Genomic DNA, 17,449 nt, shown 5'->3' with positions numbered 1-17,449 from the left:
TAAGCCATCACACGTGTGACCGACCGACCGACCGGCCGGCCGCCGCTGGAAATCGGCAGACAAACGGGCGTCCTCTATGGCAGGACGTGACGAGCGGGGGGTCGTAAGCGTGATGCGTGTGGTAGTATGGAATAGGGGTGGGGGAGTCGATGGACAAAGGGCGTGGTTTTCGTATTTCTGGAAACCAGGTTTCTCTGCGGCCGCAGTATAATATAGGTACCTACCTAAAAGTATTATATCCATATACATAATATGTACCTATACACATATGCACACACACACACACTCAGACAAAGACACACACACACACATGCACACACACGCACACACACACACACACACACACACACACACACACACATATTATTACTATACGTGCGACGTGCCTATAACATGCGTCGTATATTTCATCCTCGAGTTTATAAACATCCCTACGGTTTTGCCGCTGTTTCTACGCGATTGTTTTTAAATACTTATATTTACTACGTTAATGTATAAAACACATTCCACATGTCCACCATTGCAGGATTGCACGATCGCGACACACTGGGTTACTACGGTACATTTGTATAACAAATGTGATATTCGTGTGACACTCGAGTCTGAAAAAGAAAAGTGGTACAGATGGACGCGGAAATGTGACCAACGTTGCTTTATACATTTCGGTTTATATTGCTTTTTACCGGTACACGTTCCAGTGAAGACTCGATGACCATGACGTCTCTCCGTCCTTCAATTATATCATCGTCATTTTTAACCCTTTCAGCGACATCGTCACATTAAGAGCAATTCGCCGTGTGTATTACAATAACCCCCAGTTAAAGTGTGACGAGACTTTAATGAACACATTATTTATTAATACGATGATTAGTAACAATAAAATATTAAAATATAATATATATCGTGCGTATTCATTCATATATAGGTACTTAGGTAATACGTAGGTATATGATTAAGACTCAAGAGTTTTAATTTATCTTAGTATTATTGTTTTGAATTTTGATATTAACAGATATACAATATATTATATTTTGGAGTTGATCATTTTTCTCTACATCCTAATTTGGCTAACGTCGGTATAAACCTTAGCAAAGAATATTATTATGATGGTACGGTACTACGGTGAATTGGAAATATAATATAATATAATAATCCCTAGATGATTGTCGAGCGTTGTTAACCGACAATAATAATAATACAGAGACGAAATACTGGGTATTATTTTTGGAATATTTATACACAACGTTATGGTTTAAACGTATAATACACCGTTCCGTTTGGTTGTTTGGACACGAGACGGCTTGACGCCGATGTCCAGCTGCTTATTCTAAGTAGGTAAAAGCAGATGTGTTGGGCCAGCGGGCGGTCATGGTTGTATTTTTTTTTTGTTCATTTTTAACGTGAAGTACTACAAATGGCGGTAAAGGTCGATTTGTGAGGTTTGATAACTGTTGGTGCCACGCAGTCTGTGGCTACATGCTGTAGTTGGCGGTAAACATTCGACAACTGCGACCCTGACCCTAAAATAATAAATATATTTTATATAATATTGTTTATGGACATATCTGTATACTTATATACCTATATACAATTATATAATTATTTTATAATATTATTAGGTATGTAGCATATATTATTACCTGTGAAACATCCAGGTGACCCATGGTCGGCTCGTATTCAAAAGCATTACCCTGGAAAATTCATTCATTGTTTAACGGGTAGTAATAAATAATAATGGCGGTAAAAAGATGAAAAAAAATTACCATGGTCATTATACGTATGAGTTACTCTAGGTACCTACTAACTGCTATTCCAGAAATATTATCACAAAACCACGAAGTTACTCAGTGAGTGTAAATAATCGTTATGTCTTAGGATTAAATACCTTATACACTACTCGATAACTTGTAAATTCGTAAAGCACAACGGTCAACGGTTGACGAGAAAATTTGACTTTGAAAATAGGTACACGTCTATATTCCATAGCCATTCCTCATATTTGCAGCTTCGGAATGCTATAATGTCGTTTATTCATTTATAACAAGTTTATTTTCTTTTATATGAACTGCAAAATATAGTATAGGTACTTGGTTAAATCTTGGATGGGCATTCTTACTTTCAAAAGAACGGCTATTATAAACATTTAATTCAAATTTACTCAAAATAGAGTTTTATCGAAATCCATTCATGAGTTCTTATAAATTAATTAAACGTGTCAATGAGACTAGTTATGTGATTAGGTGTTCGGTTCGGGTCTCCTTTAAAGGAATTAAAGTGTCTATTTTACACCATTTCGTTTGATGTATAAGTCGATTCATGGAAATGTTTTCCAATACGTGCCAAACATAATGCTTGTACGCCGGCAGTCGGTACCATACTGTCTGGCGGTAGTGCAGTACCGTTTTTTATAATTGTACATCCATTTATATGCGGAAGTATTATTTTTATTGTGTTAAAAGGAAATAGATTTCTGGCAGGAAATAAAGATGTCGGCTTCGTATTTTCAGGATCGTTTTGGCCAAACAAACGACCCTCACAAACCGCAAAATATTACAAACGATGAACAGTGCTATTAAATAAATAATGAACACATTGACATGTTTATTTATTAAATATTTGGGTACTAGCAATATTTTGAGTAAAAATATTTACTAAAAACCAGTTTATTTATTTATTTTATTTTATCAGACACGTGAGGTGTATTATGATATAATATGTAAGTCGCATGAATGTTTAGTCATATACTAATATTCTGTGTATTGTAAAATTATCGATTTTTATCATTTTGAAAATTTGAAGACTTGATAGGAAATTGTTTTAAATGATTCTAAAATTATGTATATAAGTTAGACTATCACCCAAGTCCAGGCAATCATAAATATATGCCTATTTTTAGTGTAGCAATTTTATACAAATATTAAGCTGTAACCACTAACCATAGATAACCGTAGTACCATCTTTAAGCAGGTAGCTATTAATAATGTTTGGTCAGTTATTACTGATTAGTACCTACCGACTTCACGGTCACAGACTACACGTATAATGAGTTTATCTTTATCCGGTGACGATAGAATATTGTTGTATAAACTACAAAGCGCATTATGTTTATGTAATTATAATTATCAAGTTTTCCATTTCTTTGTTCAAAATAACAGTACACACTTTCAATAAGGGCTTTTTCACATGGACGAGTATCGTACGCTCGCGTTTTCAATTACATTGGTTAAATTCATATGCGCCACTTGGACGATGGTGCTTTTCCCTCGCCGATATGGAGATGTGCGTTAAGTTGGCCACTCCACCATGACCAATTCCTTTGAAAGTTGTGTTATTATTTTGCAAATAATTAGCAAATATTTGCAGATTGGTTTTCAGAACTTGCAAATGAATTACCCGCACGATATAAAAAATATAAGATGGGGGGCGACTTTATATTACAACCCCTTTTGAGCTACGAACTGCAAAATGCTGCTAACATTTTACAAATAGCCGCTAACTTATTTATAATTTCGAGTCCAAATTCATATCAATCATTGGTGTTTAAACGTAGGTATAGTTTATAGTATAATTTAAAATTATATTATGTAATGCACAATTGAAATACACTACTTACAGAAGTATTTTACATAATGCGTCGGGCTACTATTTAATATAAGTTTAATTGAGCATAAAAATAAAAATAATTTTTTCTTACCCTTATAGTCTAAGTACACGGTAATTTTACAAGGTTTGTTTTTATTACAATAAACATAAATTAATAATTTATTTTTTTTAAATTTATTTATTAATTCTTTTTACTCTATATTTGTAGGAACATAACATGGGTTATTGAATTATAAGCTCATGACCATCAAATAAGAGCTCACATTAATTAATAACAATTTTTATTTTATTTTGCTAATAAATAGATTATGTTTTTCAGATCTGCATATTTTATTCATTTTAAATTTACTTTATTAATTTTTAATTATTTAAGTTAGAAATCGTGGTTCATAGTTTTCGTCTTTTATTATAAAACGTCAGGACAAACAGGCTTAACACTTACCATGTCCTACTACCACAACTACATTTTTTTTGGTAACTTGGGTTTGGAGGAAAATTCGGCAGCATTTATTTTATTATTCAAGGCATATGAAATTGAGTAACAGGCAGTAACAGCTAATATATTTTATATTATGGCGGCAATGTGTATGGTTGAGGTTTACGAACTAAAAATCTTCTTTCGATTTGGACAATTTAAAGAAGGTTCATATTATAGTCAAATGTCGATCTAACTAGATCGGCACAGATGGTTTCATTCATCCCCGAGAAACGCCGTGGCTAAAAAAGTTAGAAAAATGTTTTTAATTGATTTACATTAATTTTTGCACTAACATAATATTATATGTGTTGCCCGGCGTATTGTATAGGCAAAATAGGTACTTTTTAGAAGTATTCAATGTTGCCCATAACAACATTTTAGCTCACAGCAATTAGCAAGTACACTGACAGAAGTGGTTGCGCACAATCCAAAACTTGTTGCACACCTATACCCCGTCACCACCACCCGAATACACACTTCTCAGCTCCTTTATAGAATACCCAATATCCGAACGCAACTAAAAATCGACAAAACAACGAGGGTCAAGTATCTGAAAAATATTTAAAATAAAACAAAATGTACAAAATATTATCACACTAATTCCAAAATACTGTTAAAGTTTCAGTTACAGCTAAAAATAGACAATGATTTTTATAATATTAGAAAAGTAAATACTATTTATACATAGTTTATCATTTTTTTAGAGTAACTTTGAAGAAAAATGTATTTTTTTTTAATTTGGGAAAATGTTTTTTCACAATGACAGTTATGAAAAAAACGAATTATCATAGTACCTATTTACATTTTAAGATGACTTATAATTTATATCATAGATAAAATTATAATCCTGACGACCGCAGTGTATCTAGGTCCTTAAATCCAAAACACTATTCAGAATTAACTATTCTAATTAACTAATCTAACTCGAATTAAGAAACAAAAAAAAAAGTTCAACCGTATAAAATCCCTAATTCATTTTTAATATATAGCTCATTTTAATAAGTTTTTGTTATAAAGAAATAATAAATTAGGTTTTGCTGTATTTTGGTGTTTTATGATACTGGTATACTACTAGCTTATCTTTGAAATTGTATTGATAGTAAGTCAGTGGTATACTACTGGGATGGGGGACTTAACATTTGCCAGGAGAAAGTCTAATACTTTACCTATTTACCCATCAACCCATACCAGATAAATGGATTTACTATTATATTTTTAACTAGGTACCTACCTGTCACAGTAAACACTAAAATACTTATTAATACTACCTAAATCAAAACCCATTGGCAATTGCCCACCATAATTAACTCAGAAGCAATGGTAGCAGATTACTCCATTCGCCATGCCACGTCTGCAATTTTTATAATATAAATATTTCCTTTCAGTGTTATGTTTACAATGTATTGTAAAAGCAATAAGTATTAATGATTTACTCTGTATGTATTGTCTTCAGCTTCTTAGTGCCTAGCACTTTCAGCAGATTGCATTTCTTCGTTAAATTTATCTTTTACCCATAAATATTATTATTTTAAACTAATGAAGCTTAATGAAAACTGTTCAACGTAAATTTGTTATGGCATAGGATCTGTACAATGTAAGTAGGTACATGTCTCTTAATGAATTTAATCTTTAATGTACATAAAATAAAATACAAATTATCACGACAGTAACAACTAATGATGATGTAAAATCCACTGATATTTATAAAAACTAGTTAGAATAGATCCATAGGTAGCCTAGATCATATTTTTGTATTTCATTTCTAGCAGTTAAGTTCTAGTATACTACTGACTTGTGAAGAAGTATTATCGTGTAATATAAAACTAATTTAACTTCAATTTTCAATAAATATTTAAGAAAAAATGAATAATAATTAGATAGTATAATGAAAATTTAATATTTAATGGGTTATTTATATTAAAATTGACATCACTTTTAGGTTTAATCTGTAATGCTATTAATGCATAGCCGCATAGGTGACCAACAGATCATATTATCAAATATATTACTGGTTGCATGGAGTTTCAAAGATGGTATTCAACAGTGAAAATGTACCCAAATGTGAATGAAGTCTCATATTAAGTAGTATTGATAGTACTAATGTTGAGGTGCTTCAGAGACTAAGCTTTTAGCTGATTCTTATTTGAACATGACATGGATTATTTACTTGGTACGAAAACAGAATTTTAGATTTTGATTTTTTTAGAAGTGTAACTCATGTTAGGCAGGACCTGGTGACGTACTCTAATAGGTCACACTTACTTTAAATAATGTTGGTAGAACGTATATTTTAGTATTTGCCACTAACAAAAATGAATGTATTTTAAGAAAGAGAAACATTGTTAATTAAGTTATGTTTCAATAGCATATTTATTGTGACACAATTAAGATCCGAATATTGTAAAATTAATACAGCGATTTTTAACATTTTTACTGAGAGTAAATTATTTTAAGTCAATAAAAAATTACAAATTGTATTCTGGCTAACAAGAGAATTAAAGGGTACTTAAATACCTGGCATGCAACCACAATTTACATTGATTGAATATAGTTATATAAATAATTTAAGCACCTAACTACCTACAATGTTATTACTTGACAGTTTTAAGATAAATTTGTATCAAATATTCTTATGCAATAAGTTTTTATTTAATTTGTTATTATACTTAGGACATTTATTTTATTAAGATACAACTGGCAATATAATTGTTCACCGGTTTAATATTATTGTTAATAAAAATGACAGCTTTAAATACATAGTTATTAGATATGTAATAAAAATCGGATTTATGAATTATTATTAGGATAAAGATTTGTATTTAAAATAGGTAATGAATATTAAAACATTAATTTTTTTTTAAATTTTATATTATGTATTTAAAATATACATAGGTCATCTCTACTTTGGAACAGTAGCTGAACATTTGCCACAATAATGCCTGTTTGGCATGTCAGCCATGAATACACCTGGACCACAATTTTCAGAAGTACATTCTTTCTTCAAACGGATAACCTTGCCATTTTCATCAACCTATAAAAAGGTTAAAATTAATACAGTTGAACCGTGATACTTCAAAAAAACTTAACAACTAGACTTTTTATTATTCCCCTTGAGGAGGATAGGTTAGGATAAATTCTACTTGGGGATCCCAAAGCAATTTTTATCACTCTTTAACTTTGAAGTTTTGAGACTAACAGTATTATTCAAACATGGGTAACGGTCCAATATGCGACCTACAAATGTTACTCGACCTACCGATACGATTGAGTTGATCTACAGGTTTCTTTATCGCGGTTATTGTCCTTGTGGGAATTTTATTCTATTTTTGTTCTCCGATAGGTACCTACTTACAATCATTTATAATACTTTACTGTCCTCAGTCAGTACAGTTCCGATTTCATTTGCATGTGTCGTGCGCTAGTTTTGTGATTTTTTATTTGAGTTTTATTTTGTGAGTGTGAATTTTTATGTTTTAACTCAACATAACATCTATTATTGGTCACCTATATAGGAACATTATTAGAGATGAAGGGGTATGTGTTCAATATTTAAAAGACTGAGGGTTATTACTGGCCGATAATCCGATGACATGTATAAAGGTGAAAGACGGTGTTGTATGTAATGGCCAATTTGTCGAATATTTAAGAAGTAGTAAAAAACGAAATTCTGATGACACTATGAAAAAAGTTGTAACATTACGATGTAAAAAACGGGGTTGCCAGACTTACCAATTGATTTGTAAAAATAATGACTTTTTACCTACACGGATCTTAACGGCTGTTGTAATAGACAGCTATCATTATGTGAAATAATGGAAATAGTTTGGTTCTGGGTTAATTTAGTTCCAACAAATCAAGCTGTAAATTGGACTGGAAGAAGCAAAATCACCATCATTGATTGGTATAATTTATGCAGAGATATACAAGTATATTGTTTTTCAAAAAGAGAGAAAATGGGTGGTCCTGGTAGTACTGTCCTAATTGACGAATCCCTTTTTCAAGGTAAAAGGAAGTATAACCGTGGTCGAATACAGCGTGGGGACCATCAGCCATTAAGAGAAATAAATAATTCCAACAACGAAAATTCTAACGAAAATGAAATAGTACGTACAAATAAAAATTATGGCAATCGTATAGTAGGCCCATGGGTATTTGAAATTAGTTGGAAACGGCCAGACCTATGATTAGAACGGCGATTTTTTATAGTAGAAAAACGGGACCGAGAAACTCTTTTACAAATTATTAAAAAAGAAATAAAAACGACAATTTATAGTGACCAATGGAGAGCGTACTCAACAATAAATCATCATGGATATATTCATCAAACAGTTAACCATTCAGAATTTTTTATTGACCCGGAAACAGGAGCACACACTCAACAAATTGAAGGTTTATGGAGAATTGTGAAATCCAAATATAATAGCAAAATAAATGGATCTTTACTAGATAGACAACTTCAAGAAGAGTGGTGGAGATTGTGTCAAAATCCAAAAACCTTCTTTGATGAATTTTTGACTGATAGTGATATGAAAAATACGTTTCATAACAATACGGACTGAAATAATACAGTCATTGACGACACTGAGAAGTGGAATGAAAAAATTGTATTATAATATCAAAATTAGGTCGCTCATTTGCTTACGAATGATTACAACCATAATAAGTTGATATTAAATATTGATATTATGTAGGAATTATTTATCTTTTATGCACAATAAATATGAAATTGCGTCTTTATAGTTTATCCTCCAAAAAATGTTAGATAAAATTATTTGTATTTTACATTTATAACGTAGGTCGGATATTAGACCGTAAATTAATGTAGGTCGCATATTGGACCGTTACCCAAATATGTATTATATGTATTCATAGCAACTTCTTTTACTTTGTAAAATTTTAACACAGCCAACTTAATCTTCCTTTTCTTGTGCTTGATCTTTTTTGGTGTAGAATAATTCTTCTTCTTACGTTTCTTAGCACCACCTCTCAATCTAAGAACCAAGTGGAGGGTAGATTCTTTTTGAATGTTGTAATCTGACAGAGTACGCCCATCTTCAAGTTGCTTGCCAGCAAATATCAAACGTTGCTGATCCGGAGGAATACCTAAATTAATATTTTTAATTAATTTACAATAAAATAATATATTTGTTCATGAAAAGTATTTAAATTATTTTTGACTAAATGAGACATTTTTTCATGAGTAAAACTCTATCATATAATAACAATAGTAGAAATTGTATAGTATACCACATGTGAGTAATACTGTATAGGCATTAGGCAGTAATTACAACTGTTGTTGATAAATTACAACAATGGATTTTTGGAGAAGGTCATGATATAAAACAATGTTTCAGTGCTAGAGTCAAGGAACTAATTACATTAGATCAAATTGTTTCAATAAAATGATAGGTTATTTTTTTAATTAGATTTTTTCACAAGACTATGACAATAAATTATTGGGGTCTTAAAGATAGATGCTTGTACAATTATTATCAATTATGTATTGTTTATAGGTACTTTATAGTTATTAATCAATAACTGGAGACAAAAAATCCATTAAACATAAATAAAAACAAATTTTGTAGCACTGAACACATTATTTCTAGAAATTTAGTTTATACCTTATTTAAAATGTAATTATCAGTGTACTCATGTATTATGAACCCACCACTATTCATTGTATTATTTGTTCTCTGTCTAAGTGACTCCTACTTATATCATTTGATAATAGAATAATATAGTTATAAGCCCATTGCTTATAATTATCCTGTTATAAAACCCATCCATAAAGCAACAATATCGTGCAGATATACAAAAATGGTTAAAATAATAGTCAATAAAAAAAAATATATATTCAAAGATAAGAAAAACATACGGACAAATTCAGCATGCTGTGCCAAACATTCAAAATATTAATATTATATACATAAGTTCAGCTATACCTTTTATAGATAACTTAAACAAATACTATTAGAGCCTAGAGGTAGTCAGAAAAATTAACCATAACAAAAATACTCACACTGATAAAATAGCCTATGGAATTATATAATACTTAATATTTAATTATACTATTGGCAAGGCTGGGCATTAACGTGTTAATAAGTTAAAGTTAAGTTAATTTCAATTTTAATTATTATGTAATATGCTTTCAAATTTGTAGAAAATATAAATACTTACCTATATAATGAAATTACAAATATTATCAATACCCGTTATTTTTCAGCATCGTCGTCGTTATTTGATTCTTATAATTTTTTTTATTAAATATTTAATTACCTACCTATATTGTGTCTACAAGGGAGTTTTAGACTTTTAGCTATAAAAAATATATTTTATTATATTTATATAATTTAAAGTAGGTCTATAATGTTATTTTATTATTATAAAATTGTCAGTTAATACTTAGGAATATTTGCAGAAAAACAATAAATATAATTTCAAATGTATATATATATTAATTTTATTTATTTATTAAAAGTATACATTTTTTTTAAAAATTATGTGAACTATTGTAAGAATACAAATTGCTGGTACACATTTTTTAAGTTATAAGTATGCTAAAAAATTTGTACCATTACCTTTTGAAACACATAAAATAATAATAGTTCTTTGGTCTAATAACATGAACAATTTTAGGTATCGATTATTTTTATATTACATATATGAAAACAAGAAACTTTTTTTTGAACTGACTTAACTTGGGTTAAAAAGTTAATATTAAATGTTGGTTAACTCTTAACTTAGTTCAACTGATAGACAATTTTGGATTAACTATTAACTTGATTTAAATTCAAATGTAACTTAATGGAGTTAAAAAATATCATTAACTTGCCCAGCCTTGAGTGTTTATAACTAATGTACCTAATTTAAATTGTTTTCAGTAAGCTTCTTTTCCTGAATGAATTTTTTTTCGCAATTTATTATAAGCTTACAAAAATGGATTTCTTAATTCTATTATGTGACACCAAACCCACCCAAAGTGTTGTACTCATATTACTCTAACATACAACATATTTGTATTCAATGGGACCAATTTTAAGTTGTACAATTATATGATGGAAATAGTATTTATTTTATTCTCTTGAACTAATAACAATAATTAAGGATATAAAAGCAGACAAGTTACTGAAAACACAATAGACATACACCAAGTGTAGTTTATCAAATGAATTTGCTATAGTTTGTACAATTAAATAAAATACTAAAAATAATCAAGGTAAATGTTAATATACTTTCATCTATTTATATGTAAGCACAGTAGTATTCAATAGCAATACCAAAAATAATATTGGTAAGTGAAAAAATTACTTGTCGGGGAGATACATTTTGAGCAACTGAATTTGATTGATACCAGGATCATAATGCATGAGTACCTTTTAATTGTATAATATTGTAGTAATTACCTTCTTTATCTTGAATTTTGGATTTCACATTTTCAATTGAATCCGATGACTCTACCTCGAGAGTGATCGTTTTCCCAGTTAAGGTCTTCACGAAGATCTGCATTTTGCTAAAAATCAATAAATATAGTTAATACTCAATTCAAAAAAAAAGATTTTTGTTTGCATTAAACGAGTTTATAACAAAAAAGGCCACGTGGTTGTAGTTTTACGTCTTTATAATATTCAATGATTCAATATATATATTTAATGATGCATTCATGAAAAATGGATAAACGTATGGTTGGAGTTCGTAAAAAATTACCTATGCTTCTATCCGCCAAGTTGAGTAAATATTCTAATGGTCCGAAAAATCCACTTAAAATGGAAACTCCAAACTAGAGAAAAAATTGTAAGGAACATGCATCTAAAATATTACAATATGTATCAAGTTTGATAATTCTTATCATTAAATTTACAATGTTTGGGCTGCTGAGGGGTCGAAGGGAAATAATAAATGTTTGAGGTTATTTATCAAAGAACTTATAATATTAATTTTGATGTTTTTTATTATTTTGTTTTGATCACCAGCGTCCGTGATTCTTGCATATTAACAAAATAATAAACGGGTCAATGGTTATTTACTATATATTTCAATCACGCTATTAACTAACTAATTTAGTTTTAATTAACAGTTGTAGTTAGATAATTATTGTAATGTTTCGGCCGTCTGGGACTACAACTGTACTGTCTACAATAATTACTAATAGGTGGTAGTGGTTGCATTTCAATGGTTTCTGGTTTACAATTATATTGGAGGGGTTTTTGAAAATGAATTGTATGCAGGGATAATATTATTAATTATTGTAACTGAATAGTGAATACAAGCGTCAGGGCCATGGAGGTATAAACATCCATACAGGCATACAGCACAAATGCCCAATGCACATTATACATTTTTTCATACATTATAGGTCCTATTATTTTTAAATTGTAATGAAATATAAAAATATCTATAGACTATTATAGTCTATAGTTCAAAATACGTATATAATTACTATTAAAGTGTTAAGTTATCGTATTGTAAATTGTAATATTGGATATTCTATCAATATTAATTGTATTATAAATGTTGAATATTAAAATATTTATTATTCTACTAGTTCTACTACAATACTTGGAAAATATTTCAAAGCGGCACAGTATAGCAGATCTTAAAGACCGAGGTTTGTTGATTCAGAATATTATGATGGTGATTGGTGGCAAAATATCTTTAATCGTGGACCGTGGTCCACACTTCAAAGCTGAGCACAGCTAGCTTAGGCTACATCGCCACGACCTTAGAATATGTGCGGTGATCAAATATGTTGAGCTCGGCACTGGTCTGGTCTGGGTCCATGATGAAATCTATTCTGTGCCTCTGTGGTCAACTGGGAAAATATCCAGGTATAACATGGTCCAAAGTGGATTGGTAGGGAATGATACCATGATTAATATTTACCGCGGCCAATCACAATACGAAAAAAAGCACACGACACTCTTGATGATAAGTCCGGCAGTGTTAAAAAATGATAACCAAAACGTAAACAAAACATAAAAGTAAATTTATTCAAATATAAATTTTGATTTTTTAAAATATGTTTTTGTTATGAATTATAATAATAAATTAATAAAATACAAATTGTATCTAAATTGCAAAATATATTAAATTCATAAGCAATTGTGATAGTATAATAGCTAAAAACAATAAATTCCCATTATTAAGGCAGTTTGTTTTTGTTTTTAATTTGTTTGAAAATACTTAAAATCTACTTAAAAGCTACTTACAAAATGCAGAACAAACTTTTAATAATTCCACTATTGATGTTTTTTGTATGTTCTATTACCTATACATTTTTTTTCTTCAAATAATAATTTTTAAATAATTAATGTCTGTTTATGATAGGGACATGGATGCAATGGAGATTATACGACTAATGAATGTTCATTATTGGGTTTCAATAAAGCAAATCTTTTGTGTTCATCTTGTGATCAACTTAAAAAGTTCCAGTTGACATCATTAAGGTATGAATATTATTTTAAGACTATAGTTATGATGTTTCCAATTTAAATATGTATTTAAGTTTAAAACAATATAAACTGGTATTATGTGGAATTCATTAGGTCAAATAACTTTTAAAAGAGTAAAAATATATTTGTAGGTTTAAAAATTTAAATTGTAAAATAAAATTTAAATGCAAAGCGATTCATTACAATAATTAAGAAATTTAATAGAATGTTAGATTTTTGTCACTTAAAATATAACCATCATTTTATTTAAAATCAAATCTCAAAATTAGTGCAACCTTTAGATTGTTGAAAAATTGTGTAGTTTAAAGAGATAAAATAATTTAAAACATAAAATTGTATATTATGTAGAAGAAGAAAAAAATACTCAACATTTATACATTATATCTAATAATTTATAACTAATAGTAGTTTCTGTTTGAAATATAAAAAATCATACTGCACTTCTTGTGTAATTAAAAAATGACTGTACAATTATAAAAATTAAAAACTACATAAAATTATGAACATTTACTCTCTGTTTTGTACATTGAATAGGATGGATATTATTATTATTATTTTTTTTTTATTAAAATTATTTTTTATAATATAAAGAAATTTACAATCTGTAATAAAATAAAATGGATATTATTTTAAAAATTAAGTGGATGTTGTAATCGCATTTATTAATTTTCACTGACAATGAACAATAATATTATAAAATGCACATAACTTATTTCAAAATTAAAAGATCAGATAAATTATACTTACATAATAGTTGTTTAGGAACCTTTAATTTGTTTGTTTGATTAATTTACTTTAATATTAAAAATAACATAGTAATAACCTATCCAATTCATTTGATACTTTGTAATTATTATGATCTTAATAAAACTTTGATTCAAAAACCATATTACATTGGAAAAAATATATAGTTTTTGTAATGGTAGCCGAGTGTCAAGATGAACTGGACGTGTTATGTTGTGTGTTTGTTAGGTGGAAACAACACATGGTGGTGTAACATACCTTTAATATATTAATTAAAAAAACAGAATATAATATATACTTAAGCATATTTTCATTCATGATTATGATTACAATTAGATTAAATTATAAAATAAATTTAAATTATTATATTTTATTACAGAGAACACTGCACAAACTGTTGTCAAATTGATGAAGAAAAGTCTATTAAAGTATATGCAAAAGCCAGATTGGAAGTCTGTACATGTAAATTTGGTGCTTATCCTCAGATACAAGGTACCTATATGGTTAATTTCATTTCAAACTGATATATTTTATTATATGTAAATATTTTTATTTAATATTACAATTTATTTACATACTTAGTGTTTCAAATGTACCGGGTAAGAAATTAAGTTTTTTATGTTAACTATGTATAAAATAATAAGAGTCAGATTAATTGGTAAAAAGATAGGGTATGAGATCTCCACAAAGTAATAACTAATATGATATGTTTTTTGCTTAGCTATCCACAAATTAAAAGAAAAAATATTTTGATATGTTACTTAGTAATAATTATAAAGTAATATTATCATATTGTGTTATTACTCATTATTAATCTTTTGGGAAAATTTGGGAATACAATAGGATTTAAATTTTTTAGTGAACAATTTGACAAGAAACTTAGTTATATCAGGTACAATTTAATCTAAAATATTTTACTTTACTGATGAAATAGTCATATACTTGGGTCAATACATGTGTCTAATAATGAAATAAAACCACATTTACATTTTACACATATTTTTAAGTGGACAAACAATATTATTGTTTAGTAAAGATGTAAGGCAATCAAAAGTAGTTTGTTGATGTGGAACTTTGTGATAATACATACCAATTATTATAAGGTGACGTGCCCTTCTATGATATATATTATAATAACATAAAAAAATATATAAATTCATTTTTCAGTTTTCTCGCCATAATACAAAATACCCCTTATATTTTGAATTATAATTTTAAGTTTTTGTGTCAGTTATTTCATTATGAACTTGAAGTATTATGTGTCTAATGATATTGCCACATAAAAATTGTCTTGTTACTATGTTTTAATTAGTAATTTTAATTGTATGTCATAAATCATATTACTTACCATTTTGTAATGATTGTACAGCATAATGTTGTACCTACATATTTTAGGTTCTAAGCAGAGCGATAAATTTATTGATTTTACAATGATGCGTGTTTTTTATTTTTATTGTGTCTCTGATCATGGTTTGGACCAGTTAAAGTGCTATTGATTTTCTTCAACAAAACCAGTTTTCGAAAAAATTGATTTTGGCTTTTAGTGTAGGTACCTTTAAAAAAAAAATGTTTGTGTTAGCATTGTCTATACAGCCTACAATTTTCAAAATATTTTGACCCTAGTTAAACTATTTATAGGCATGATATTATCGATTATTATTTGTTTTTTTTTAACTAATGTCGATAAACAATTTTCACTCTGTCAAATAACTTGAAAATGTAATACAAGATACTTCAAAGTTTTTTTTTGGTGGATATTAAGAAAAAAGTTGAGCTCATATCCACAATAATCTTTTATGAGAGTTTGAAGTTGACATTTTTACAAAATTGGATATTCACTCGATTTCTCATATAGCTATTTTCTTTTTCTTATTTTGTTGTAATTTAAAAACGAATAACTGAAAACACTTGAAATTCATAACATATGTTAATTTAATCAATTCATTATTCATATAGGTACGACTGTACGAGGTACCTACTTGATAACATTAACAAAATATTTTGACTTGTTTTAATTTGTCATGACTTGTTGTTTGTTGATTGTAATTTGTAGTTACGTAGACGAAGATTTAATTGAATTTTAGGGGAGCTTAAATCCTTCTCTAAAAAATTACAAGTGGGGCCTTTAAAAAATGTTCATTTTTTGGGGGGGGGGGTGGTACTAAACTATATTAGTGTTATTAGTTATAAATTATAATATTATATAGGTTTTGTAGAGTTATTATAATGTTTGATTAGTAAAACTGAAAATTAGATTAATTCGATTTAATACATTCATGATTTTTGTAATAACATAAATAATTATTTAATTATTTAAATAATATTGTTTTAGCGTTCATAAAAAGCGATCGTCCCAATAAGTACCCTAACTTAACGATCAGATATGTACGTGGGTTGGATCCACTAATTAAACTCATGGACAGCAGTGGAAATGTGCAAGAGGTATAAATTCTTTAATTATTTGGTATTAAGAATACGAGACATGAGCTATTAAGTAATAATAATTTTTATACAAATTCGAAATTGATTTAATATATTTTAGGTACATCTTAATACATCTTATACATTTTTATTAATATAATACAAATCTGAGTATTAAAAAAAAATCAACATCAAATACTTATTAAAATATAATATTATTACTATACATTAAGGTATTTCTATGAAAATACCTATACTGACACAATATTTAATTCATAGGTTTTGGCAATCGAACGATGGGACACCGATACAGTGGATGAATTCTTAAGTACTCATTTAGAACGCATCGAAGACGATTACCGGTCAAATCTAGTGTAATCGATTGAATGAATACTATTATTTTTTATCGCGTTTTCTTTATATATATATATACTTTAACAGTCAACAAAAATTGTATAATGTTAATAATGTTCGTATCCAAGTGTCATAATTATTACATACGAATTTGGCTGCACGCGTGTAGTGAGATACATTATGAGAATTACATATTATATGAATACGGAATAATATAACTTTGTGTACTTTACTGCAGTGAATTATTATTGTTGTTGCTATTATTGTGTTTTAAGTGTACGGAGAGAGCGTGAACGCGATGTATTATAAAATATAAGTATAATAATGTAATGTATGAAATGTTATACAAACCACAAACGTATATAGATTAGAATAATAATAACAATGTAATAATATGTTA

The 17,449-nt window shown here is 28.4% G+C and overlaps 3 protein-coding genes across 3 annotated transcripts; 2 read left to right on the top strand and 1 right to left on the bottom strand.

The window, feature by feature from the left end:
- Positions 1-6,931: 6,931 nt before the first annotated feature.
- On the bottom strand, positions 6,932-11,926 carry LOC111031686 (ubiquitin-like). The gene is made up of 4 exons (XM_022311736.1): positions 11,786-11,926; positions 11,485-11,591; positions 8,967-9,184; positions 6,932-7,112 (listed from the first exon to the last, which is right to left on the bottom strand). Exons 2-4 carry the CDS (start codon positions 11,585-11,587, stop codon positions 6,981-6,983), a joined length of 453 nt encoding a protein of 150 aa, XP_022167428.1. The 5' UTR covers positions 11,588-11,591; positions 11,786-11,926; the 3' UTR covers positions 6,932-6,980.
- On the top strand, positions 7,119-8,958 carry LOC111031687. Its single transcript, XM_022311738.1, has one exon. The coding sequence runs from the start codon at positions 7,894-7,896 to the stop codon at positions 8,263-8,265; it is 372 nt and encodes a 123-aa protein (XP_022167430.1). The 5' UTR covers positions 7,119-7,893; the 3' UTR covers positions 8,266-8,958.
- A 1,199-nt stretch (positions 11,927-13,125) lies between the features above and the next one.
- On the top strand, positions 13,126-17,449 carry LOC111031690 (selenoprotein F). Its single transcript, XM_022311741.1, has 5 exons — positions 13,126-13,332; positions 13,406-13,524; positions 14,654-14,766; positions 16,607-16,716; positions 16,975-17,449. Exons 1-5 carry the CDS (start codon positions 13,291-13,293, stop codon positions 17,071-17,073), a joined length of 483 nt encoding a protein of 160 aa, XP_022167433.1. The 5' UTR covers positions 13,126-13,290; the 3' UTR covers positions 17,074-17,449.

Source organism: Myzus persicae, unplaced genomic scaffold, assembly GCF_001856785.1.
Source record: "Myzus persicae strain clone G006 unplaced genomic scaffold, MPER_G0061.0, whole genome shotgun sequence".
Lineage (NCBI taxonomy): Eukaryota > Metazoa > Arthropoda > Insecta > Hemiptera > Aphididae > Myzus > Myzus persicae.
The sequence above is the reverse complement of the archived record's forward strand: the minus strand, read 5'-3'. Positions and strand labels throughout refer to the sequence as shown.